We start from the raw sequence: 25,212 nt of genomic DNA, 5'->3' as shown, positions 1-25,212 counted from the left end.
GCAGTTTTTACGGTACCTTCGAACAGACAGACAGACAGATGGACGGACATTTGGTGAATTATAATTCACTATAATTATAGTAAGATGAGCATTTAATCATTTCGATTTAAGTCACACTTTTTCTAGAACACATCCTAGACGTAAATCGAGGCATCCTTGTATTTAAAATTCACCTGTTCACAACTGCTTCAATGGAAATATTTCCTTTGTTGCGGAGGCTTTTCATGAGCATAGAAACGGCCAATAGGGTGAAGTATAATGGGTGAAGTCTAACGAGCGAAGTTAATGTTTGGAAAAAGTACAATATCTTCCAGTCTTGCTTCAGGCAATTTGTGTACATTATGATGGTGTGGTTGTACTCTGCTTGAATATTTTATTCAGAGTTGTTAATATGGTCATGGGCTGGCACAATGGCCTAGACTAGAGCTATGCACACTTTTCTCCAAGCTGTCTAGCCTGGGATTGAATCCCGAACCAGCTATAAACTATCATCCCAGTGTTTCACAGGCAGGGTGATTCATGGATGTGTCCCTCGGATGGACGTTAAACACACGACCCGTCTGCCAGCATTTGTTGGTGGAAGTTAAAGATCCCACGGTGTCCTTCGCTAAGATTTGGCGAGTTATGGCTGGCACCCTGAACAAATTACAAATTCTTGCCCTAACCTACAGAGGGCATTGCTACAGCGGCATGATGGCCAATTCGGCCAATGATGCTACCCACAGCCCTGTGCTGCATATGGAAGAAGAAGAAAAATGTGGTTGTTTTTTAATAGGAGTTTTTAAAAGGTGGAGGGTTTGGCCTTTCAAAGGCTTTAACGTATGAGGTAAAGTATTTGACAAAATGTCAGACCTTTGATGATGTAATGAGCAGTCTGCACACAGCGTAGAGCAGGAGAACAAAAAACAGCATCAACAGGTACTCTTTTATCCCTCATCGCCTCTCCTGGAACACACAGAAATCACAATCTCAGTCAAGTCCAAACTCGTGTAAAAATGACAATGTTTGGCTTTTATCATCACATTAAAAATGCCACTGGGTACTGACCTGTGAGCTGGGCCTGTAATTGGCCAATCCGTGTGAGGGGAGGATCCAACTGCTGAGCCCGGTGACCGGCTGGCCGCACAGGTAGGGAAGGTGGCAGGTTCAAATCCGTGGGGATGTAAGTACCTGGCAAATAAGATATTATTAGAACCAATTATAATGTTTTTATTACTAACCAGTCGACATTTGTGGACCCTGAAATTATAACCGTGGGATGAAAGTCAAGAATCATTTGATTTCCTGAGATTCTTCAGGATAATGTCCATTCGTGATGTCCTCGATAGTAGCAGGAGAGATGTTATTGTGGAATATGCCTCCTACGGTACAAATTTGCATAGTATAGCGATAATTATTTCCAATCGTGCATGTATTAGCATAGGCATGAGGTAATTTAATTGAGAGAGAGGATACGTGTCGTTGTATGTACAGAGAGCTGTCGTCTTCCCTCCCCACGTATGTGTCTAAAACTGCTTTCCCCTCACACCTTTTATATTTCATCCCTTTGTAATCTGTCTTATGTTCCTTAAATGACCTGACAGGCCGTCAGCACTAGTTTGCATGGGAAAACCCCGACATCACAGCAGAAAGCGCATCATCAAAGTGGGTAAAACGTCAGGGCTGGTTATCCTACCCATGGATTAGGACACCAGCCAATGGCAGCTGAGAAGGTGGGCTCGTGGTGTCACGGCTGAGAGTGGGGGCAGAGACTCTCTGCGGTATGGCACACATCGTTCTTAAACCTAAGGACACGCCTTGACCGCAAGCCGTGTCTACGTCCCCCTCTATGCCAGTTTCTTCTCGTGGCACAAAATGTGGCCATACAGTCACGTGAAAAAGTAAGTACACCCCATGTAAAGTTTTGACTTTTTCAACATATTTCAACATGCAGCTATTTGATCTTCATTTCAACAATATTGATAGATAAAGGTGATATAATATAACAAATATCATGAAAGATTTACATTTTGTAGTCCATTGTATAATTTAAATAAACATAAATGCAAATTTCGCATGTGGAAAAAGTAAGTACACCCTTGGCTCTAATAGGTGGTATTGCCCCCTTTGGCAGAAACAACCTCGAGTAGGCATTTCTTATAACTGTCTACCAGTCTCTGAGATCGACTGGGAGAAATTTTTGCTCACACCTCCATGCAGAATTCTTTCAGCTGTGCAATGCTTGAGGGGTTTCTTGCATGCACAGCTCGTTTCAAATCCCCCCACAACATCTCGATGGGATTTAGATCCGGGCTTTGACTTGGTCATTCCAGACCCCTCCATTTCTGTCTTTTCAGCCATTCCTTGGTGGATTTACTGGTATGTTTAGGGTCATTGTCATGTTACAAGGTCCACCTTCAGTTGAGCTTCAACTTTCCGACAGATGGCCTCACATTATCCTCAAGCACCCTCTGGTACAATGAAGAATTCAGAGTGGATTCCATGATGGTGAGCTGCCCAGGCCCTGATGCAGCAAAGCTGCCCCAAACCATAATATTTCCACCACCATGCTTTACAGTTGGTATCAGGTTCTTGTGGTCAAATGCTGTCTTTGGTTTTCGCCAAACATGTCTTCTGGTACTGTGGCCAAATAGCTCTACCGTTGACTTATCTGTCCAGAGCACATTGTTCCAGAAGTGCTGGTCTTTGCCTCAGTGTTCATTGGCAAACTTTAGTCTTGCCCTGATGTTCTTTCTGGACAGCAAAGGTTTCCTCCTGGCACACCTCCCATGTAGATCAAATTTGTGCAGCCTCTTTCTAATGGTAGGCTCGTGCACTTTGACATCAACAGTGGCAAGAGCTGCCTGTAGGTCACGTGATGACATTCTGGGGTTCTTAGAGACTTCTTTCAGCATCTTGCGGTCTGCTCTTGGGCTGAACTTGCTGGGGCGGCCTGGCCTGAACAAGTTGGCAGTTGTTTGGAATCTTCTCCACTTGTAGATGATCTTCCGGACAGTCGAATGATTAATTTCAAATTGTTTGGAGATCTTTTTAAATCCCTTCCCAGACTCGTAGGCATCTATAACCTTTTTTCTGAAGGCCTCAGAGAGCTCTTTTGATCTAGGCATGGTGACGCCGCACACTTCAACAACAAAGAGCAAACCAAACTAAATGTCTGAGGTTTAAATAAGACAGGTTCCTCCAAGATCCTCTCTAACGTTGTTCTAATCATTTGCACCTGAGCTGGTGCACCTGATTCTAATTTTAGGTATTTGAAGTAGTGATAAATGTAGGGGTGTACTTACTTTTTCCACATGCAAAATTTGCATTTATGTTTATTTAAATTATACAATGGACTACAAAATGTAAATGTTTCATGATATTTGTTATATTATATCACCTTTGTCTATCAATATTGTTGAAATGAAGATCAAATAGCTGTATGTTGAAATATGTTGAAAAAGTCAAAACGTTACATGGGGTGTACTTACTTTTTCACGTGACTGTATCTCCACTTGGGACTGGCTGTGTCCTGCCGAACACATCCCTGGTATTTCAGTCTGTGGTATTTCAGAGCAGCCAGGGAAATGGAACCCACACACGCACTTACCATTTGAATCGAGGTTGCGAGCCAGCCAGTGACGTCCAAAGGTCACATCGACTCTTTCTCCATGACGAATGACGGTGAGGTGCAGCTGTAGATCACCAGTCTAAGGGGTTGGTAGGTGGGAGGAGTGTACCATTTACTTCCCCTTCTACTCCAATGCTGTTAATACTTCCGATATACAGTTGATGTGTGCAGCCACATCTTGGATAGACCTCCATCAAATCCACGTATCGATCATTGTGAATAGATAAGCAGCGGATATAATTACTTTTGAGGTATCATCCCCTTAAATCCACTCTATCAATTACAATTTAATGATCTGTACAGTATGTCTTAATGGAGAAATAAAAAGTAAATGAGATATGCACATGACCAAGATGAAAATGATGTCAAATAAAACAATCAGCACCAAAAGAGATTTTATTAAACTTGCATTTAAGGATAATTTAAAAAGAGGAAGAAGAATAAAATCTCTAAAAAATAAAATCTACCGACTCCTCTCCGGCCTTGCTCCCCCAGCTCTCTCTGTGCTCTGTCCCCCAAATATTCCTACAGGTCGCACAAGATCTGCCTGCAACCCTCTTATGGTCAAACTGCCAAAATCAAGACTCTCTGCTCACCTTCACTCATTCATTCCTCTTTTCTCCCACCTCTGGAACAAACTCCCTCACTCTCTTCAATCCCACTCCACCCTCCAGGTCTTTAAAACAGCTGTTCACCACCATCTCTTATCTTCCCCCATCCAAAGCCTTGATCTTTTCTACCCCCGCTAATTTCACCCCAATTCCACTTTTTTGAAATACCAACTTCTGTCCTGGAAGTCCTTGGTGTCCTTGTGTTTTATACTTCTCTATCCCCCCCCCCCCCCTTCCCACGCCTCCTCCCCCCAAGCCCTCTCCCTTCCACACATCTCCCTGCTCTCAAATGTTGTGTTTATGTGCCTCCCCTTCTCTCCCCATCTTGTTTTCCGCTCCCTCTTTTTATATATTTTGTTTGTCTGGTTGATTTGTTTGTGGTTGGTAGGTGGGAGGCATGTGAAGGCATGGCATGTGAAGGCATGCAACAACAACAACAGGCATGTGAAGTAAATGTTAGCTCTTTCACGAGCCTCGATTCAGTATACAAAAAAAAAAAAAAAAAAAAATCCCACTCCTCCCTCCAGGTCTTTAAACAGCTGTTCACCACCATCTCTTATCTTCCCCTATCCAAAACCTTGATCTTTTCTTCCCCCGCTAATTCACCCAGATCCACTTTTTTGAAATTCCAACTTCTTTCCTGGAAGTCCTTGCAGTGTCCATATGTTTTATACCTCTCCTACCTCCCCCCAATCCCTCTCCCTCCCACAGTTCTCTCGATGTCCCTGCTCTCAAATGTTGTGTTTGTGTCCTTCCCCCTCTCTCCCCATCTTGTCTACCGCTCTCCTTATTTTGTGTTTTATGTGTTGGTTTGTGTCGGTTTGACTTTTTGTGTGATTAATGTTAGCTCTTTCACGAGCCTCGATCTTGTATACAAAAACAAAACAAAACAAAAAACAGGAATTTTCGCCCCCTCTCTCTCAATCGACAAAACACTCTTTACCATGAATAAATAGAACAGGAAGTGTGGAAGGAATTGAGTGATGAAATACAATTAAAGAAATGAGGAATGAATGACAGGAAGAATGCAAAGGGAAAGAGAGAGAAGGACCTTCTCTCACCTGTCCGTTGAATGAATGAGGTGGAATTGGTGGTGGGATGGCCATGTCTCCCTTTCTCTTTTCCATCTCTCGACCCTCAATCTCCTCACACATCGGGTAGGAACTGTGGGATGAAATGCAATTGTCGGGTGAGTGAGGGCTAAGCAGAGGTTTTTGTATAGGATTTTTCTTAAGCCACTTGGATGTACAAGGAAGTTGGTAACTGAACACACCCATGACGTTCTTGAGGCCCTAGATCTACTGTAATCTATATACCATAGAGAAAATAATATGACCCTTTAATCTATTTAAAGGGTGGTTATAGGATAAGCAGGATGTCCTAGAGGTACGCACACTCGCCTCTTAACGGCCTAGCCTAGGTTTGATTCTGAACAACAACAACAACAACAGGCATTTTAAGGCCATTTTCCCTGCAAGAGTGGGGGTTAGCCTTGCGGTCCCCATGACAATGTTCTCCATTTTGCCCTATTTTCTGCATCTCCCTTTGTTAACCCCCTTGCCCGCATTTCTTCTTCAACCATCTTTAACCAAGTCTTTCTCGGTCTTCCCCATCCTCTACTTCCTTCTACATTCATTTCCATCACTCTTTTCAACCAGTCACTTTCATCCTTCCTCAACACATGACCAAACCATCTCAACCTGTTTCTCTTCACAGCATCCATTACAGGCTCTATTCCCATCATCTTTCGCAATTCATCATTTGTCTTCCTCTCTCTCAACGATACTCCACACATCCACCGAACCATTCGCATTTCCACCCTTTCCAGCCTTCGTTGCTGCTCTACGTTCATTACCCATGTCTCACTCCCATAAATCATAACACTTCTCACACATGCAGCATACACCTTTCCCTTCAGATTCAATGACACTCCCCTCCTCGTCAGCACGCCACTCAGTTCCCGAAACTTATTCCATGCACATCTCACTCAAGCAACCGTTGCTGAGTCTGATCCAGCTTCTCCATTCAGCATGTCTCCCAGGCAACAAAATGTTTTCACACCTTCCAGCTTCACGCCATCTCCAAGATCCAACTCAACATTTCCTCCATCTGCAGCTCCCTCTGTGCACACCTTACACTTGAATGTAGCTGCCACACTGGTTAATGACCCTCTCAAACCACTACATTTTTGATGAACCCACTCAGCGCACATTGTACATTGAATGGGGTTCACTCCGACACCCTTCCTGCACACAGCACACGGCCACTTCCCAGTTCTTTCCACCTCACCACATGCTTTACCACTTGCCATCACCTTCGTTTTTCCGATATTCACCTTCAGACCTTTAGTCTCCATACATTCCTTCCACTTGTTCATCTTCTCCTTCAGTCCATCCATACTTTCTGCAATCAACACCAGATCATCTGCATGCAACAACTCCCACGGTAAACCCTCCTTTACGTTCTGAGCCAGCACCTCCTTCACAGCTACAAATAGTAGTGGACTTAGTACTGGCCCCTGATGCACTCCCACCTTCACCTCAAACTCACCAGTTCCCGTGCTTCATCCTTCCAGCTGTGCGCGCTCTTTTGTCCATTGCCATCACTACTCTGATCAACCATTCCTCCACTCCTAACTTCCTCAATGCCCATGTCACTACTTCACGTGGAACCCTATTGAATGCTTTCTCCAGATCAACAAACCCAAGAAACAACTTCTTCCTCTTCTCCATATACTTCTCCTGCAACTGCCTCACAATAAAAAGCGTGTCTGTCGTTCTTCTTCCTGGCATAAATCCAAACTGCATTTCGTCAATCTTCACTTTCTTCCTTATCCTCCTCTCCAATACCTTCATTCCATGCTCCAATAACTTTATCGCTCGATACGAGCCACAGTCCAGAGGGTCACCTTTCCCCTTGTATAGAGGGACAAGGGTACTCAGTTCCTAATCCACTGGAATGCGGCCTTCTTTCACCACCAGATTGCAGATCTCTGTCATTCTCTTCACACCCCAATTTCCCGCTGACCTCAACATATCTCCCACAACTTCCGTCGGCCCTCCCGCTTTTCTACTCTTCATTGCTTTTATCGCTTCCTCAACTTCCTTCTCGGTTATCTTGTCTGCCGGTCCTAAAACTGGGTTACTCTCGATGTTGCTGTCCCATTCATTCTCTGTATTCAACAGCATTTCCATATATCTCTTCCATCTTCCTTTAATTCCATCTGGGTCCACAACGATTTGTCCCACTTCATGCTTCAAGCAACTCACCCCCATCACATCACACCTCTTTCGCTATCTGCTTTGCAATCCTGAATACCGCTCTCTGACCCTCTTCCGAATCCAAGCGTTCTCCGAACATTTTCCTCCATGCCTCCTGCGCCTTTGCTACATCTTTCTTTGCAGCCTTCTTGGCTGTCTTATAACTTTCATGCTCTGCCTTTTCTGCCCCCATACCCTTCGACTTCTGCAGCTTTCTGAACTTCTTCCTCTTCTCGTCAATCCTCTTTCCAACTTAATCATCCCACCACCATGTTTCCAAGTGCCTCGGTGGTCCTTTGGTCCATCCACATACCTCACCAACGGCTCCCAACAGACTATCTTTCATTGACTTCCAACCACTTTCAAGGTCAACCACATCATCCTCTACCCTACTCAGCCTCTCTTTTAATGCCTCCCTCACCGTCACCTCTTTCAACCTCCACACCTTCATTCTCGGTTGGTACTTCACCCGCCGAGCTCTCCTCGCACCTTTCACTCATGTCGCAGACAACCAAGTGCTGCTGTAAAACAGCCTCCTCCCCCCTCCCCCGGGATCACCTTTGTGTCCCGGAGGTGCCCCCTATCTCGCCTATGCACCAGCAGGTAGTCAACGGTTGTCGTCGACCCACCTGACGTGTATGTAACAAGCTTATTATCCTCTTTCTGGAACTGAGTATTATAAATCAACAAATCAGCTTCATCAGCAAACTCCAAAATCCTTTCACCTTCTCCATTTCTCACACCATGTCCGTAACCCCCATGAACTCCCTCAAAACCGTCCATACTCCTTCCCACATGTCCATTTAGGTCTCCTCCTACCACAACAACTTCCTCATCTTTCACGTTTTCCATCAGCTTCTCTATAGCACACCAGAACTTGTCCTTCTCTTCATCGCTCCGACCAACCTGCGGAGCATATCCCGAGATGATGTTCACCAAGAGCTTTCCAATCATCATTTTCACCATCATCAACCTTTCACTCACTCTCGTCACACTCACCACACTGTCTACAAAGTCTTCAGAAAACAGGACACCAACACCATTCACGCCCTCCGGGCACCCTTGCCACACAAACTTGTATTTCTGTCCCTGCCTAGTGCCTACCCTTCACCATTCTCACACCACTTCCCTTCCATCTTGTCTCCTGCACACAACATATGTCCACTCTTCTTCTGATCAATACTTCCACCACTTCTCCTGATCTCCCTGTCATTGTCCCTACATTCCAAGTCCCAAACCTCAGAAACCGATCTCCACTTCGGGCTGTACCCTGCCCATATGTAGTCGTAATTGTCATGGTTCGATTTTTGAGGCAATGTTTTTATGGCCGGATGCCTTTCCTGACGCCAACCCTTTTAGTCGCCTCTTAGTTTTAGTCGCAGGGATACGGTGTACCTATTCTAAACCGGGGTACACACCGGGTCCTGGGTTTGATTCTCGACCCGGCTATAAATTGTTATCCTGGTGTTTCATAGGCAGAGCAAGGAATCAATGTGTACGCCATCCTTCGGATCGAGATTAAGCCGGGTGTCCAGTCTGCTAGAATTAGTTTGTTGACATTAAAGATCTCACGGTGTTCTTCACGAAGAGTATACTAATTATATTGAACAAATTACAAGTTCCTGCTTTAACCAACAGGAGGCACTACATCAGTGGCAAAGCTGGAACCCAACAAATAATGCTACCCGCAGCCATGTGCTACAAATGAAGAGAAAATAAGAAGGGCAGTTAGTATTTCGCCTGGGGTTTTGTTTATTACAACCCTGTATAAACCTTTACAGGCTAAGCCTGGTGTTGGCTTAGCGGTTAGGGTGCCGGCTTGGGATCCTCGGATCCTGGGTTAGAATCCCGGTCGATCGCTGAATTAACACCCTAGGGGGTTGACTCAGCCTGTTATCCTTCCGATGTCAGCAAATTGAGTACCAGTTCACTGGTAATTCCCTGTGTGTTGCAAGAGGCGTCTAAAAGTGTTGGTGGCAGGAAGGGCATCCGGCCATCAAACATTGCTTCAAAAAGGGGGCCATGGTGCCCAAAAAAGGCCAACCCCTGCTCTGCGGGGAAAAATGGCATCTAAAGGTGTTTTGTTTTTTGTTTTTTTTAGAAACCTTTACAGGCAACCACGAACCCCACCAGCACCACATCCAATAATGTGTAAATTTGAACAGGTATGGTTTCGTTTCACAGTAATTTCGGAATTCATTGCCATTCCACCCCCTTTGCGATATCACTTGCTGCCACTTTCATTTTCAGCCATCGACATTGCTTCAAAAAGGGGACCAATGTGCCCCAAAAAGGCCAACCCCTGCTCTGCCGGGAAAAATGGCCTCTGAAGGTGGTGGTGGTGTGGAAGTGGAAACACGTGGTATGTTTCCACTTCGATTGCTGAAAATGTGCCCATAACCCCGTATGGGTCAGCACCAGAATGTTGGTCATCGTCCACACTGCCGTTCCTTCGACGTTGCTTACGAATGAGGTGTGCAAATCCCTCACTTAGCCAAAAACTGAAAATTCTCGCCATCTCCCAAAGCCACTTGCGGTAGGTACTGGGTGCCATCTTAGTTCTAACGTTTCCTCTGAGGTGGAATTTCTGCGTGGCAGTCATACAGCGGACATTTTGTTGTTTATGAAATCATGTTAAAGTTAGGAGTAGTTTATGGATTTTAAGACTTGTAAGAGATTTTGAAGGACACTTGGGAAATTTATCTTTTCAATGATTTGTGTTCAGATCATTTGGTTTCTAAAATAAGGGTGCAAAGTTATTTGTGTCTGTTACTCAATCTTCCTGAATCCGATTAAAATGAAGTTAATTGTTAATGAAACTGCCCGTCTACTCACCCATTCCCGGACCCGTGACCACATTACCCCCGTCCTTTACAAGCTTCACTGGCTCCCCATCCCCCAGAGAATCCAGTACAAAATCCTCCTCTTGACCTACAAAGCCCTCCATAGCCTGGCCCCATCCTACCTAACTGACCTCCTCTCCAGACACACTCCCACCCGCAACCTCCGCTCTGCTGGTACCAACCTCCTGACCCCCCCCCCCCCCCCCATGCGGACCAAATTCAGATCCTGGGGGGACAGGGCCTTCTCCATCGCTGCTCCCACCCTCTGGAACTCACTACCTCACACCATCAGAGACTCCTCCTCACTCACCACATTCAAAACATCACTCAAGACCCATCTGTTCAACACTGCATTCAACATTTAACCCACAGCATTTAACCCCTGACTATCTCTTCTCCTTCTCCTTCCTTTTGCTTTGATTATTTACCTGTTGATTTTTGTCTTTTTGCACTTGTTTTTTTGTACTCTGTCAAAGCGTCTTTGGGCTTCTTGAAAAGCGCTATATAAAATAAATGTATTATTATTATTATTATTATTGTTGCAATTCCAACCCGGGCAGACTGCTGTACAATCTGCGCAACACACCATGATGTTGGAAGATGCATTCTGTGACATTGAAGTGTAGTGAAGTGCTTTGTGAGAAGGTGCAGCTAAGCGTGGGGTGCAGAGACCGGTGCAGCAGCCACGTCGCCGCTTCATGAGCTCGTTCTGTGTAGTTTTCTGGGAAAAATCCGGACAAACCGGAGAGGTGGGAGATGCCGGCCAACCAGCCCTCACTGCAACTGATTGGCTAAGGGAGAAGGAGAGGCCAAAAAAGTGTTAACCAAGTACCACAGTCATCAACAATTATCCACTGCACGACAACAAGGGAGAAGTACTCATTATACCGCAGCAATGGATAAGTCATCGCACTACAATGATGATCAAGTACCCAATGTTCCATAATGATTGACAATAACTCGCTGCACTATGGGTGATGAACACGTCGTCATTTTACATCAGCGATAGACATGTATCGGGCTGGGTTGCCATATCCACAACATCTGATGTTGATCCCACCTGGGAATACTTTCAGAAAGGCACACTTTCTTTATCATGCACCGACTCATCCTATCCTATCATCCTTCAAAACGGCTGTCCACCACCATCTCTTGGTCTTCCCCCATCCAAAACCTTGATATTTTCTACCCCCGTTAATTCACCCCAGATCCACTTTTTTGAAATACCGACTTCTTTCCTGGAAGTCCTAGCTGTGTCCATGTGTTTTTTTTTACCTCTCCCACCCCCTCCCTTACTCCCCCCAAGCCCTCTCCCTCCCACAGATCTCCCGATGTCCCTGCTTTCCATCTTGTTCTCCCGCTCCCTTTATCATATATTTTATGTGTCAGTTTGTCTTTTTGTGATCAATGTTAGCTCTTACATGAGTCTCGATCTTGTATACAAAAAAAAAGAAAATAAAAAAAAAGGCTATTCTGCCCATCCGCTTGGCCCTGGTGCATTGAATCTTGCTGTGAGGCAGTTGCGGTCAAATAGTTTGGTTTCTCAACATGGAACCCTAACCTGACTGAGAAAACTTTAGGTCACTCCATAAAGCTCACAACAAATGTTTGTCCACCCTGAGGCAAGCTATAAAAACATCTTATTAATATTCAAAAGGCTGAACTCTGCAACCCATGTCCTTCCTCAACGTTGTGATCCATCTAGTGTATGCTCCCTCTCCATCTCCGAATATGCTCGAGATAAGAGAGAATGTCTTAACCCAATGTTTGCCTCAAAATCTCATGTACCAAACAAAACCCACCCTACTTGTCATCATCTCATCACCTCGTACCCACGGTCAACTGAACTTTGTGTTCTCATCTCATAAGGTAAAAAATAAAAAAAGTTCCATCTCTTCTCTAACCTACATTGTCATCAGGCCCAGATGGCATCAGTGCCCACATTCTCAAATCCTGCTATGTTGAACGAATCTGTTCTGCTTCTTCTACTCTGTCTACACTTTTAAACCTGTCTTCCTTTGGCAACTTCCTATCTGCCTGGAAGTTGGCAAATATCATTGCTTTTCACGAGATAGGTGAAAAAAAAAGAAAAAATGATTGTGTGAACTACACACCTGTAAGCACTTACTCCAAATAATGGAATAAATTTTTACAACTTATTTGTTCCACATTTATAAACATGTAAAGGCTTTCCTATTTTCAAACAGCTTGGTCTTTGATCATCAGTTTAGATTCCATCCCAGTCACACATGCTTCTGCTCCTCTCTCGGCGATGGTTGGAGACCCTAAACCTTAAACAAGAAGTTAGGGCATCTCCCTGGACATATATCAGGCAATGGACAGTCTGACATCCTACTCTGCCTCCCAAGTTCACTGACTGTGGCATAGTAGGATGCTTTCATTCCCAGATTCAACCTAGAAGATAATTAGAGATATTAGAGAACAACTTAGAGATATTCATTCCACAATGTTTTGGTGTGCAATAGAGAAGCTGACGGAAAACGTGAAAGATGAGGAAGTTGTTGTGGTAGGAGGAGACCTAAATGGACATGTGGGAAGGAGTATGGACGGTTTTGAAGGAGTTCATAGGGGTTACAGATATTGTGTGAGAAATGGAGAAGGTGAAAGGATTTTGGAGTTTGCTGATGGAGCTGATTTGTTGATTTGTAATACTCAGTTCCAGAAAGAGGATAATAATCTTGTTACATACACGTCAGATGGGTCGACGACAACCGTTGACTACCTGATGGTGCGGAGGCGAGATAGGGGGCACCTCCGGGACACAAAGGTGATCCCGGGGGAGGAGGCTGTTTCACAGCATCACTTGGTTGTCTGCGACATAAGAGTGAAAGGTGCGAGGAAAGCTCGGCGGGTGAAGTACCATCCGAGAATGAAGTTGTGGAGGTTGAAAGAGGTGACGGTGAGGGAGGCATTAAAAGAGAGGCTGAGTCGGGTAGACGATGATGTGGTTGAGCTTGAAAGTGGTTGGAAGTCAATGAAAGATAGTCTGTTGGGAGCCGTTGGTGAGGTATGTGGATGGACAAAAGGACCACCGAGGCACTCGGAAACATGGTGGTGGGATGATGAAGTTGGAAAGAGGATTGACGAGAAGAGGAAGAAGTTCAGAAAATTGCAGAAGGCGAAGGGTATGGGGGCAGAAAAGGCAGAGCATGAAAGTTATAAGGCAGCCAAGAAGGCTGCAAAGAAAGAGGTAGCAAAGGCGCAGGAGGCATGTAGGAAAATGTTCGGAGAACGCTTGGATTCGGAAGAGGGTCAGAGAGCGGTATTCAGGATTGCAAAGCAGATAGCGAAAGAGGTGTGATGTGGGGCGAGTTGCTTGAAGCATGAAGTGGGACAAATCTTTGTGGACCCAGATGGAATTAAAATAAGATGGAAGATATATATGGAAATGCTGTTGAATGCAGAGAATGAATGGGACAGCAACATCGAGAGTAACCCAGTTTTAGGACCGGCAGAGAAGATAACTGAGAAGGAAGTTGAGGAAGCGATAAAAGCAATGAAGAGTAGAAAAGCGGGAGGGCCGGCGGGAGTTGTGGGAGACATGTTGAAGGCAGCAGGAAGTTGGGGTGTGAAGAGAATGACAGAGATCTGTAATCTGGTGGTGAAAGAAGGCCGCATTCCAGTGGCTTGGGAACTGAGTACCCTCGTCCCTCTATACAAGGGGAAAGGTGACCCTCTGGACTGTGGCTCGTGTCGAGCGATAAAGTTATTGGAGCATGGAATAAAGGTATTGGAAAGGGTGTTGGAGAGGAGGACAAGGAAGAAAGTGAAGATTGACGAAATGCAGTTTGATTTATGCCAGGAAGAGGAACGACAGACGCGCTTTTTATTGTAAGGCAGTTGCAGGAGAAGTACATAGAGAAGAGGAAGAAGTTGTTTCTTGGGTTTGTTGATCTGGAGAAAGCATTCAATCGGGTTCCACGCGAAGTAGTGACATGGGCATTGAGGAAGTTAGGAGTGGAGGAATGGTTGATCAGAGTAGTGATGGCAATCTACGAGAGAGCTCGCACAGCTGTAAGGACGAAGGACGGTAACAGTGGTGAGTTTGAGGTGAAGGTGGGAGTGCATCAGGGAGTCGGTACTAAGTCCACTACGATTTGTAGCTGTGATGGAGGTGCTGGCTCGGAATGTAAAGGAGGGTTTACCGTGGGGGTTGTTGTATGCAGATGATCTGGTGTTGATTGCGGAAAGTATGGATGGACTGAAGGAGAAGATGAATAAGTGGAAGGAATGTATGGAGACAAAAGGTCTGAAGGTGAATATCGGAAAAACGAAGGTGATGGCAAGTGTTAAAGCATGTGGTGAGGTGGAAAGAACTGGGAAGTGGCCGTGTGCTGTGTGCAGGAAGGGTCAGAGTGAACTCCATTCAATGTACAATGTGCGCTGAGTGGGTTCATCAAAAATGTAGTGGTTTGAGAGGGTCATTAACCAGTGTGGCAGCTTCATTCAAGTGTAAGGTGTGCACAGAGGGAGCTGCAGATGGAGGAAATGTTGAGTTGGATCTTGGAGACGGCATGAAGCTGGAAGGTGTGAAAATATTTTGCTACCAAGGAGACATGCTGAATGGAGAAGGTGGATCAGACTCGGCAACGGTTGCTAAAATGAGATGTGCATGGAAGAAGTTTCGGGAACTGAGTGGCGTGCTGATGAGGAGGGGAGTGTCGTTGAAGCTGAAGGGAAAGGTGTATGCTGCATGTGTGAGAAGTGTTATGATTTATGGAAGTTTCCCAATTGCATCGTTTTCCCAATTTCAGCTTTAGTCTCCAGCATTCTCAGGGTTGGACTCCCGCATAACATAACATGGGTAATGAACGTAGAGCAGCAACGAAGGTTGGAAAGGGTGGAAATGCGAATGGTTCGGTGGATGTGCGGAGTATCGTTGAGAGAGAGAGGAAGACAAATGATGAATTGTGAAAGATGATGGGAATCGAGCCTGTGATGGATGCTGTGAAGAGAAACAGGTTGAGATGGTTTGGTCATGTGTTGAGGAAGGATGAAAGTGACTGGTTGAGAAAAATGACGGAAATGAATGTAGAAGGAAGTAGAGGACGGGGAGGACTGAGAAAGACTTGGCTAAAGGTGGTGGAAGAAGAAATGCGCGCAAGGGGGTTAACAAGGAGAGATGCAGAAAATAGGGCAAATGGAGACGATTGTCATGGGGCCCGCAAGGCTAACCCCCGCTCTAGCAGGGAAAATGGCCTGAAAATGCCTGTTGTATTCCACAAGCAGATCAACAAAGAAGGGTGAAAATGTAACCTCCATGCACCTTCGGTGGTCCCTTTCAAAACTATCTAAAAAATTGTCCCTTTCAAAACTATCTTAACAGTCGTCCCTTTCAAAACTATCTTACTATAATTGATCAAATTCCCATCCGTCTGTCTGTTTGAAGGTACCGTAAAAACTGCTGAACCGATCACAAAGATATTTTGGGTGGATAATCCTGGGATCTCCAGGAGTAAAATAGGCCATTTCGTTTTCCCAATTTCAGCTTTAGTCTCCAGCATTCTCAGGGTTGGACTCCCGCATAACATTCGCGTTCGCATAACGTTCATTGTTCTCATTGTGACGATGTTTTCCCGGGTGCCGCACAAATGGCTGCACCGATCGCTGCACTGCTGCACCGATCGCTGCACAGACTCGATGATCTCGGACAAAGACCTTTTACAAGGACACGGGTTGAATCCCTGCTTGAGAGAATTCTAACCCATTTCAACTGAAGGAAACACGTATTGGGAGTACATACTCTGGTGTTGGCCTAGCCTGGTGTTGGCCTGGTATAGCCTGGTGTTGGCTTAGCGGTTAGGGTGCCGGCTTGTGATCCTAGGATCCTGGGTTCGAATCACAGTCGATCACTGAATTAACTCCAGGGGGGTTGACTTAGCCGGTCATCCTTCCGAGGTCGGCAAATTTGAGTACCAGCTTGCTGGGATGAATGATCCCGGTGTGTACCCCGATTTAGAATAGGTACACCCTGCGCTATCCCTGCGCATCGTAAGAGCGTGACCAAGGGTTGGCGTCAGGAAGGGCATCCGGCCATAAAAACATTGCCTCAAAAAGGGAACCATGATTGCCATGGGGCCCGCAAGGCTAACCCCCGCTCTAACGGGGAAAATGGCTTTAAAACGATCATTCATTCATTCATTCATACGACATAGCGTTTGTGAACACGATTTATCAATCACGATCATCACAATCATAGTGTATCGATCACTGTGGGACATTTGCTGAATTATAGTAAGATACTGTTTAGATTTTGATGATTTGCGTGTGATATGATTCAACGGGTGTTTATATGAATCGTTAAAAATTTTAAAAAGCCTTCAATTTCTGATATTTTACCTTTTCATTTGGGCCTCCCAATTGAAGCCCCGCCCGTAGGGCTGGTACCGTTGCTAGTCGAAAAAATTGTCCCTTTCAAAACGATGTTCCGTATAACTGAGCATAGTGACAAATACTGGACAAGCAAGTATTAAACATTTGGTGCTTGTCAAATGTGATAATCATGAAAAGTACCGAATTCAAAGCCAATAACTACCATCCGAAATGATCTTATCAATATCATACCAAATGCTCCGAAATGCTGACAAAACCACACCTGTCGTTTGGTAAGCCTGTGATTAAAAAACCACCTTTCGAGGCCATTTTTGGTAAGCCTGTGATTAAAAAGAAAAAACAAAAAAACAAATGCTAACGAACGTGTGTTTTTAAGGAACCGAAGACATGAATCACCTGTGATAATACGAAGCCAACTGATCGAAACATATGGGACAGGTATACAGAGAGCTTTCATGAAGTTTAGCCACATCTGGAGGATTGGGTGCCGAGCTGTTTGTCTGCCGGAGTGCGCTAGGTCTGCGAGGTTGGAATCCTTGGTCTATGGTTCGAGTGTACGCTCTAACCATCGTGCCAACGAGTCTGGTGTCAAAAGCAGCGTATCTGGCACAGTGCAAAATGACGTAAAGCACAATGTCAGCAAACATGATTTTCAAGGACATTCTGATAACGCTGGCGGTTTCCTCCGGAATCTACAGTGAGCAAACACTCACATGACGGTCCTGAATAAATCGGAACAAGAAATGGAGCAAACAAAGCTATCCTGTCGTCAGATGATACACGTCACACACAATTGCACAAACTATGAGTAACAGCAATGACTTGTGTGAGAATACGCATGTAGAGTTGGGAAAGCGGACGTTTCATAAGAACTTGCTTTTTGTCTTTGGAGCATAATTAAGCCTTAAGATGTTAAACGTCATAATGATTTTGGGAGAGTCAGTCACAAGACACACGGTCACACCTTGTCGGGTAATTCAAGGCCCAACTTACACACTGGGAACTGTTAACAGGAGCGGATATCAGCTGATGGGACAGCACCATTGCGAGTGAAAATGGTCTAACCAACCGTGCGTGAGGCCTGCACAGTCTTTCTCTTACCCTCCGCATGCTCACAATACCAACTCGGCCATTCGAGCTGGCATTTTGGTTTCAGTTCTGCTGAGAATGCAATCGCCAAATGCTTCCGTTTCCTGTCTGCCCAGCTTTCCACAAACACGCAGCTGCATTTGTTCGAAACAACCAGGCCTTCTGTTAACAAAAGCTATCAAATGCATCCCACCTCAGCACAATATCAAACTTTAGAGTGTTCGTTCGGTGGATCCAACCATTATACACAAACCGAACAATGTCAAATTGTGCAAAAATATAGATAATAATGATAATAATAATGATAATAATAATAACAATAATAATGATCATAATGATAATAATAATGATAATAATAATAATAATAATGATAATAATAATAATGAATAATAATAATGATAATAATGATAATGATAATCATGATAATAATAATAATGATCATAATGATAATAATGATAATAATAATAATAATGATAATAATAATAATGATCATAATAATAATAATAATAATGATAATAATAATAATGAATAATAACAATAATGACAATAATAATAATGATAATAATAATAATGATCATAATGATAATAATAACGATAATAATAATAATAATAATAATGACAATAATAATGATAATAATTATAATTATAATCTATCTATAATTCCAGTAATCTCTGTGTGTTTGTTTGTTTGTACGTTTGTACGTTTGTTTGTTTGTCTGTGACCGCTGTTTCTCGACAACCACGGGTCCGATATACTTTAAACTTGCCAGGTATATTGCTGGGGACCCGAGGATGTGCCTTTTCAAGGTTTGAAATTAATCGGACAAGTACTTACCGAGCTATGGCGATTTAGCCGTTCGCCGTTCGCTTTGGCGTTGCGAATGGACCAAACCATTGCATGTAAATAGAGGGGGGGGGTTCTGTGGTCGTTGCGAATGGACCAAACCATTCATGTAAATAGAGGGGGGGGGGGGTTCTGTGGTCGTTACTGCCACGTGGTTTCAAAGTTTTTTTTTGTTGTTGTTTGCACGCATGTTTTTTTGCACCCACGTACGGGCACGCCCTAGGATGTTTACACACACACACCCCTACACAAATTTTTTTTTTTTTTTTGGCAAGGAACGGGCACCCACGTACGGGCACGTCCTAGCTTATATATAGTACGGGCATGCCCTAGTAATGATAATGATAATAATAATAATAATAATGAATAATAATAATGATAATCTATCTATAATTCCAGTAATCTCTGTGTGTCTGTGTGTCTGTGTGTGTGTCTGTGTGTTTGTCTGTGACCGCTGTTTCTCGACAACCACGGGTCCGATATACTTGAAACTTGCCAGGTATATTGCTGGGGACCCGAGGATGTGCCTTTTCAACGTTTCATATTAATCGGACAAGTAGTTACCGAGCTATGTCCAAAAAACGATTCAACCAATCAGAGAGCAGCGAGCTATCACGTGTGCCGAACGTGGCGAACAGACTCTGCCTCGGACGGCACATTTGAGAGCGTATTCATTTATTTCACGTTGGCAAACTATGTTGCCGCTATGTTGGCGTTAAACGATGTTTTAAAACTAATTAAAACTAATTTGCGATTCTTTCGCTTTCCTGCGCGTTTGTGCATGCTATGGCGATTTCTTTACCAAACTCCGCAAGCCGTTCGCTTTGGACCAAACCATTTCATGTAAATAGAGGGGGGGGATTGTCACCGTACTCGCAAGCCGTTCGCTTTGGACCAAACCATTTCATGTAAATAGAGGGGGGGGATTGTCACCGTACTCGCAAGCCGTTCGCTTTGGACCAAACCATTTCATGTAAATAGAGGGGGGGGGGATATAATTTTAGATATAGATATAGTACGGGCATGCCCTAGTAATGATAATGATAATAATGATAATCATGATAATAATAATAATGATCATAATGATAATAATAATAATAATAATGAATAATAATAATGATCATAATGATAATCTATCTATAATTCCAGTAATCTCTGTGTGTGTGTGTGTGTGTGTGTGTATGTCTGTGTGTTTGTCTGTGACCGCTGTTTCTCGACAACCACGGGTCCGATATACTTGAAACTTGCCAGGTATATTGCTGGGGACCCGAGGATGTGCCTTTTCAAGGTTTCATATTAATCGGACAAGTAGTTACCGAGCTATGTCCAAAAAACGATTCAACCAATCAGAGAGCAGCGAGTTATCACGTGTGCCGAACGTGGCGAACAGACTCTGCCTCGGACGGCACATTTGAGAGCGTATTCATTTATTTCACGTTGGCAAACTATGTTGGCGTTAAACTATGTTTTAAAACTAATTAAAACTAATTTGCGATTCTTTCGCTTTCCTGCGCGTTTGTGCACGCTATGGCGATTTCTTTACCAAACTCCGCAAGCCGTTCGCTTTGGACCAAACCATTTCATGTAAATAGAGGGGGGGGGGATTGTCACCGTACTCGCAAGCCGTTCGCTTTGGACCAAACCATTTCATGTAAATAGAGGGGGGGGGGGGGGATTGTCACCGTACTCGCAAGCCGTTCGCTTTGGACCAAACCATTCCATGTAAATAGAGGGGGGGGATTGTCACCGTACTCGCAAGCCGTTCGCTTTGGACCAAACCATTTCATGTAAATAGAGGGGGGGGGATATAATTTTAGATATATATATAGTACGGGCATGCCCTAGTAATGATAATAATAATAATAATGATAATAATAATAATGATCATAATGATAATAATAACGATAATAATAATAATCTATCTATAATTCCAGTAATCTCTGTGTGTGTGTGTGTGTGTGTGTATGTGTGTATGTCTGTGTGTTTGTCTGTGACCGCTGTTTCTCGACAACCACGGGTCCGATATACTTGAAACTTGCCAGGTATATTGCTGGGGACCCGAGGATGTGCCTTTTCAAGGTTTCATATTAATCGGACAAGTAGTTACCGAGCTATGTCCAAAAAACGATTCAACCAATCAGAGAGCAGCGAGTTATCACGTGTGCCGAACGTGGCGAACAGACTCTGCCTCGGACGGCACATTTGAGAGCGTATTCATTTATTTCACGTTGGCAAACTATGTTGGCGTTAAACTATGTTTTAAAACTAATTAAAACTAATTTGCGATTCTTTCGCTTTCCTGCGCGTTTGTGCACGCTATGGCGATTTCTTTACCAAACTCCGCAAGCCGTTCGCTTTGGACCAAACCATTTCATGTAAATAGAGGGGGGGGGGATTGTCACCGTACTCGCAAGCCGTTCGCTTTGGACCAAACCATTTCATGTAAATAGAGGGGGGGGGGGGGGATTGTCACCGTACTCGCAAGCCGTTCGCTTTGGACCAAACCATTCCATGTAAATAGAGGGGGGGGATTGTCACCGTACTCGCAAGCCGTTCGCTTTGGACCAAACCATTTCATGTAAATAGAGGGGGGGGATATAATTTTAGATATATATATAGTACGGGCATGCCCTAGTAATGATAATAATAATAATAATGATAATAATAATAATGATCATAATGATAATAATAACGATAATAATAATAATCTATCTATAATTCCAGTAATCTCTGTGTGTGTGTGTGTGTGTGTGTATGTGTGTATGTCTGTGTGTTTGTCTGTGACCGCTGTTTCTCGACAACCACGGGTCCGATATACTTGAAACTTGCCAGGTATATTGCTGGGGACCCGAGGATGTGCCTTTTCAAGGTTTCATATTAATCGGACAAGTAGTTACCGAGCTATGTCCAAAAAACGATTCAACCAATCAGAGAGCAGCGAGTTATCACGTGTGCCGAACGTGCCGAACAGACTCTGCCTCGGACGGCACATTTGAGAGCGTATTCATTTATTTCACGTTGGCAAACTATGTTGCCGCTATGTTGGCGTTAAACTATGTTTTAAAACTAATTAAAACTAATTTGCGATTCTTTCGCTTTCCTGCGCGTTTGTGCACGCTATGGCGATTTCTTTACCAAACTCCGCAAGCCGTTCGCTTTGGACCAAACCATTTCATGTAAATAGAGGGGGGGCATTGTCACCGTACTCGCAAGCCGTTCGCTTTGGACCAAACCATTTCATGTAAATAGAGGGGGGGGATTGTCACCGTACTCGCAAGCCGTTCGCTTTGGACCAAACCATTTCATGTAAATAGAGGGGGGGGATTGTCACCGTACTCGCAAGCCGTTCGCTTTGGCTTTGCGAATGGACCAAACCATTTCATGTAAATAGAGGGGGGGGGATATAATTTTAGATATATATATAGTACGGGCATGCCCTAGTAATAATAATGACAATAATAATAATAATTATAATAATGATAATGATAATAATGATAATAATGATAATAATAATAATGATAATAATGATAATGATAATAATGATAATCATGATAATAATAATAATAATGAATAATAACAATAATGACAATAATAATAATGATAATAATAATAATGATCATAATGATAATAATAACGATAATAATAATAATGACAATAATAATGATAATAATTATAATAATGATAATGATAATAATGACAATGATAATAATGATAATAATAATAATGATAATAATGACAATGAATAATAATAATAATAATGATAATGATAATAATAAAGATAATGATAATAATAATGACAATAATAATAATAATGATACTAATAATGATAATAACAATGATAATGATAATAATGATAAAGATAATGATAATAATAATGACAATAATAATGATAATAATAATGATAATAATGATAATAATAATAATAATGGTGATAATAATGATAATAATAATGGTAATGAGTTGTTATCTTAGGAACTTCAACATGAAAGGCCCATCAAAGCCTGTGCAACTGTTGCCAACCTATGGTTGTTTGTCCGTTCTCTGTCCTTTCAAATGTTGAGCATCAAGCAAGGAAGCAACATGTACCATTTCCGAAGTCTTTGGTATGACTCAGATGGGTTCAACTTAGAACCACCGACGTCACAGACTCAGAGCAGTCACTCTGACCATTAAAACACAAATGATAACTTGAAAAAAACACAAATTAATAATAAGATTGTATTCTATCACAAGATGCGCCTCAACGAGAAACAATTGTTGAGGTTGAATATGGTGCACAAGTTCTGTAATTATTATTTTTGCTCGTTAGCGAGGGGATATGGTGGAGCGAGCATAAGGCATCTTTTTGAAGCCAATTTTGTAATAGATTAATTATGTCTCGTTTGGAATGAACTTTGGTTGGAGGTGCAACAAAGGAAAGATAGGTCAAAAATTACTTATTCCTCCCCACCCCCCTGCCTAACCATCTTTGCAGTAATAACTTATGGTATCCTACAGTTGCAAACTTATTTCGTAAATCATTCTTTGCATTTAAAACAGGTTTTCATTTGCATTCATTTGCTTTGGGGTGGGGGAGAGAGACTTTGCATTGCTTTTTGGGACCGTCACTGGTACCATGTAACCCAGTGCTACCTACCGCATGGTCGGGTTGTCGGCGACTAAACCGACACCCCTCACTGGCTTTGCTAGTGGGGAGGGTAACTATGACACCCTGCCAGGACCAAAAACAACACCTGGCAAAGGGCGGATAAGCTCCCATAGGAAGCCAAAGGCCATCCAGTAAGGAGATGGTGTCTCCTAAAATACACCCATCCCTTTTGGACCAGTTCAAGTCATACCAAAGACTTTAAAAATGGTACATGCTGCTTCCTTGCTTGAAAAGGATAGCGCATGGAGAATCCCCATCGGTTGGCATCCATGAAGAGGGGGAAATTCCTCTTGAAGAAATGCCCCGCTGAGTACGGTGAGAAAAGCGGCGTGATTAACAATGGCATCGCTGGTACCCAGAGTATCCTGGGAAGTGACGGTACTTCCCCCAAACTCAGTGGCTCTGTTAAGTGTGTGCTCGTCACTCGTCAATGTGTGTGTGTATATGCATGGCCATTAAGCATCACGTATCATTCTCTTTGCTAACCCACCCCCCCCCCTCTCCTTTCCCTCTTTTTGTTTTCCTCCTCCCTTCCACCCTCCCCTTCACCCCCCCCCCCCCATTCTACCCCCAATTCCCACCTCTCTGTCTCTCTCTCTCTCTGTTTTCCCCCACTCCTCCATCTCCCCCTCCACTTCAAGTGCCTTTGCTAGTATAATATATATTTTGCTCGTATAATATATCACACACACACACACACACACACACACACACACACACACACACACACACACACACACACACACACACACACACACACACACACACACACACACACACACACACACACACACACACACACACACACACACACGAAAATGTGGAATGGTACAGTGCTTGTCACAGGGCCCACGCTGTGCTGCTGTGCTTTCTGCCATCAACATTCTATGAGGAATTGAATGAACAGATTACTTTCTGCCACCTTACTGCCCCAATACTTTTGATAACTATATAATCCACGCTCTTAATGTAACCTGTCCTAAACGAAGGGAAAACGTTGCATCAACCTACAGTTGTTGGTGTTGCCTGGTGTTGGCTTAGCGGTTAGGGTGCCGGCTTGGGATCCTAGGATCCTGGGTTCGAATCCCGGTCGATCGCTAAATTAACGCCAGGGGGGTTGACTCAGCCTGTCATCCTTCCGAGGTCGGCAAATTGAGTACCAGCTTGCTGGGATGAATGATCACGGTGTGTACCCCGATTTAGAATAGGTACACCGTATCCCTGCGCATTGTAAGAGGCGACCAAGGGTTGGCGCCAGGAAGGCCATCCAGCCATAAAAACATTGCCTCAAGCAGGGAACCATGATTGTCATGGGACCCGCAAGGCCAACCCCCGCTCTAGCGGGGAAAATGGCCTTAAAAACGATCATTCATTCATATTCAACCTACACAAATATTTCACATGAGATCTTGTCTTTCAAGAGAAACCACAGGAATTTTTTGCAACATTTGCTCTGACAAAGTGTTGACCACCTGAAAAGTCGGCTTATTATTTCCCACGGCGGCTAGAAGTCCTTAATCAATGTCCTGCTAATGTCATCTATTGTTCAGTCTTAATTTAAATGAGCAGCTTGGTGGTGGAGTGCGCAAGGCCTCATATTGCTCTCACTGGTGTGGATTTAATTGCCATGGCTGCGCAGTAGAAATATGTCCAACCTGTAAGGAAGTGCACTGCATCGTAGAAGGGACATCATTTTGAAAAGACCACCACGGCTGTCTTTTCTGTATTTCCTTCTGAGCGTAATGGGTCTGATTATATGCTTCATAAGAATGAAGCTTCTGGTTGGAATAACATGGAAAAACACCCAGCCTATTAAGGAAAGTTAAATAATTTAAGCCAAGCAAATATAATACGGGTGTGATAGGCCAAACAACCTTTTCCTGTGTCTGAGGTTCCTCGTATATTGCAAAAGGGCTGTGCAGCGCAAAGAACACATTCTCACACTGCTTCATG

The 25,212-nt window shown here is 43.7% G+C and overlaps 1 protein-coding gene across 2 annotated transcripts in view; it reads right to left on the bottom strand.

The window, feature by feature from the left end:
• UBASH3B (ubiquitin associated and SH3 domain containing B) overlaps positions 1 to 25,212 on the bottom strand; it is a 60,176-nt gene that overhangs the window by 16,488 nt on the left and 18,476 nt on the right. For both annotated transcript variants that reach the window (XM_068135339.2, XM_068135337.2), the window contains exons 8-12: positions 10,997 to 11,115; positions 5,283 to 5,385; positions 3,590 to 3,689; positions 1,048 to 1,170; positions 853 to 945 (exon numbers count right to left, since the gene is read on the bottom strand). In XM_068135339.2, the coding sequence (XP_067991440.1) occupies positions 853 to 945; positions 1,048 to 1,170; positions 3,590 to 3,689; positions 5,283 to 5,385; positions 10,997 to 11,115 (538 nt within the window). The remainder of the gene's footprint in view (positions 1 to 852; positions 946 to 1,047; positions 1,171 to 3,589; positions 3,690 to 5,282; positions 5,386 to 10,996; positions 11,116 to 25,212) is intronic.

The sequence above is a fragment of the Myxine glutinosa genome, chromosome 14, assembly GCF_964187855.1.
Source record: "Myxine glutinosa chromosome 14, kmMyxGlut1.1, whole genome shotgun sequence".
In the NCBI taxonomy this organism is placed as follows: domain Eukaryota; kingdom Metazoa; phylum Chordata; class Myxini; order Myxiniformes; family Myxinidae; genus Myxine; species Myxine glutinosa.
Note: the sequence above shows the minus strand (reverse complement) of the source record. Positions and strands in the feature narration are given on the sequence as shown.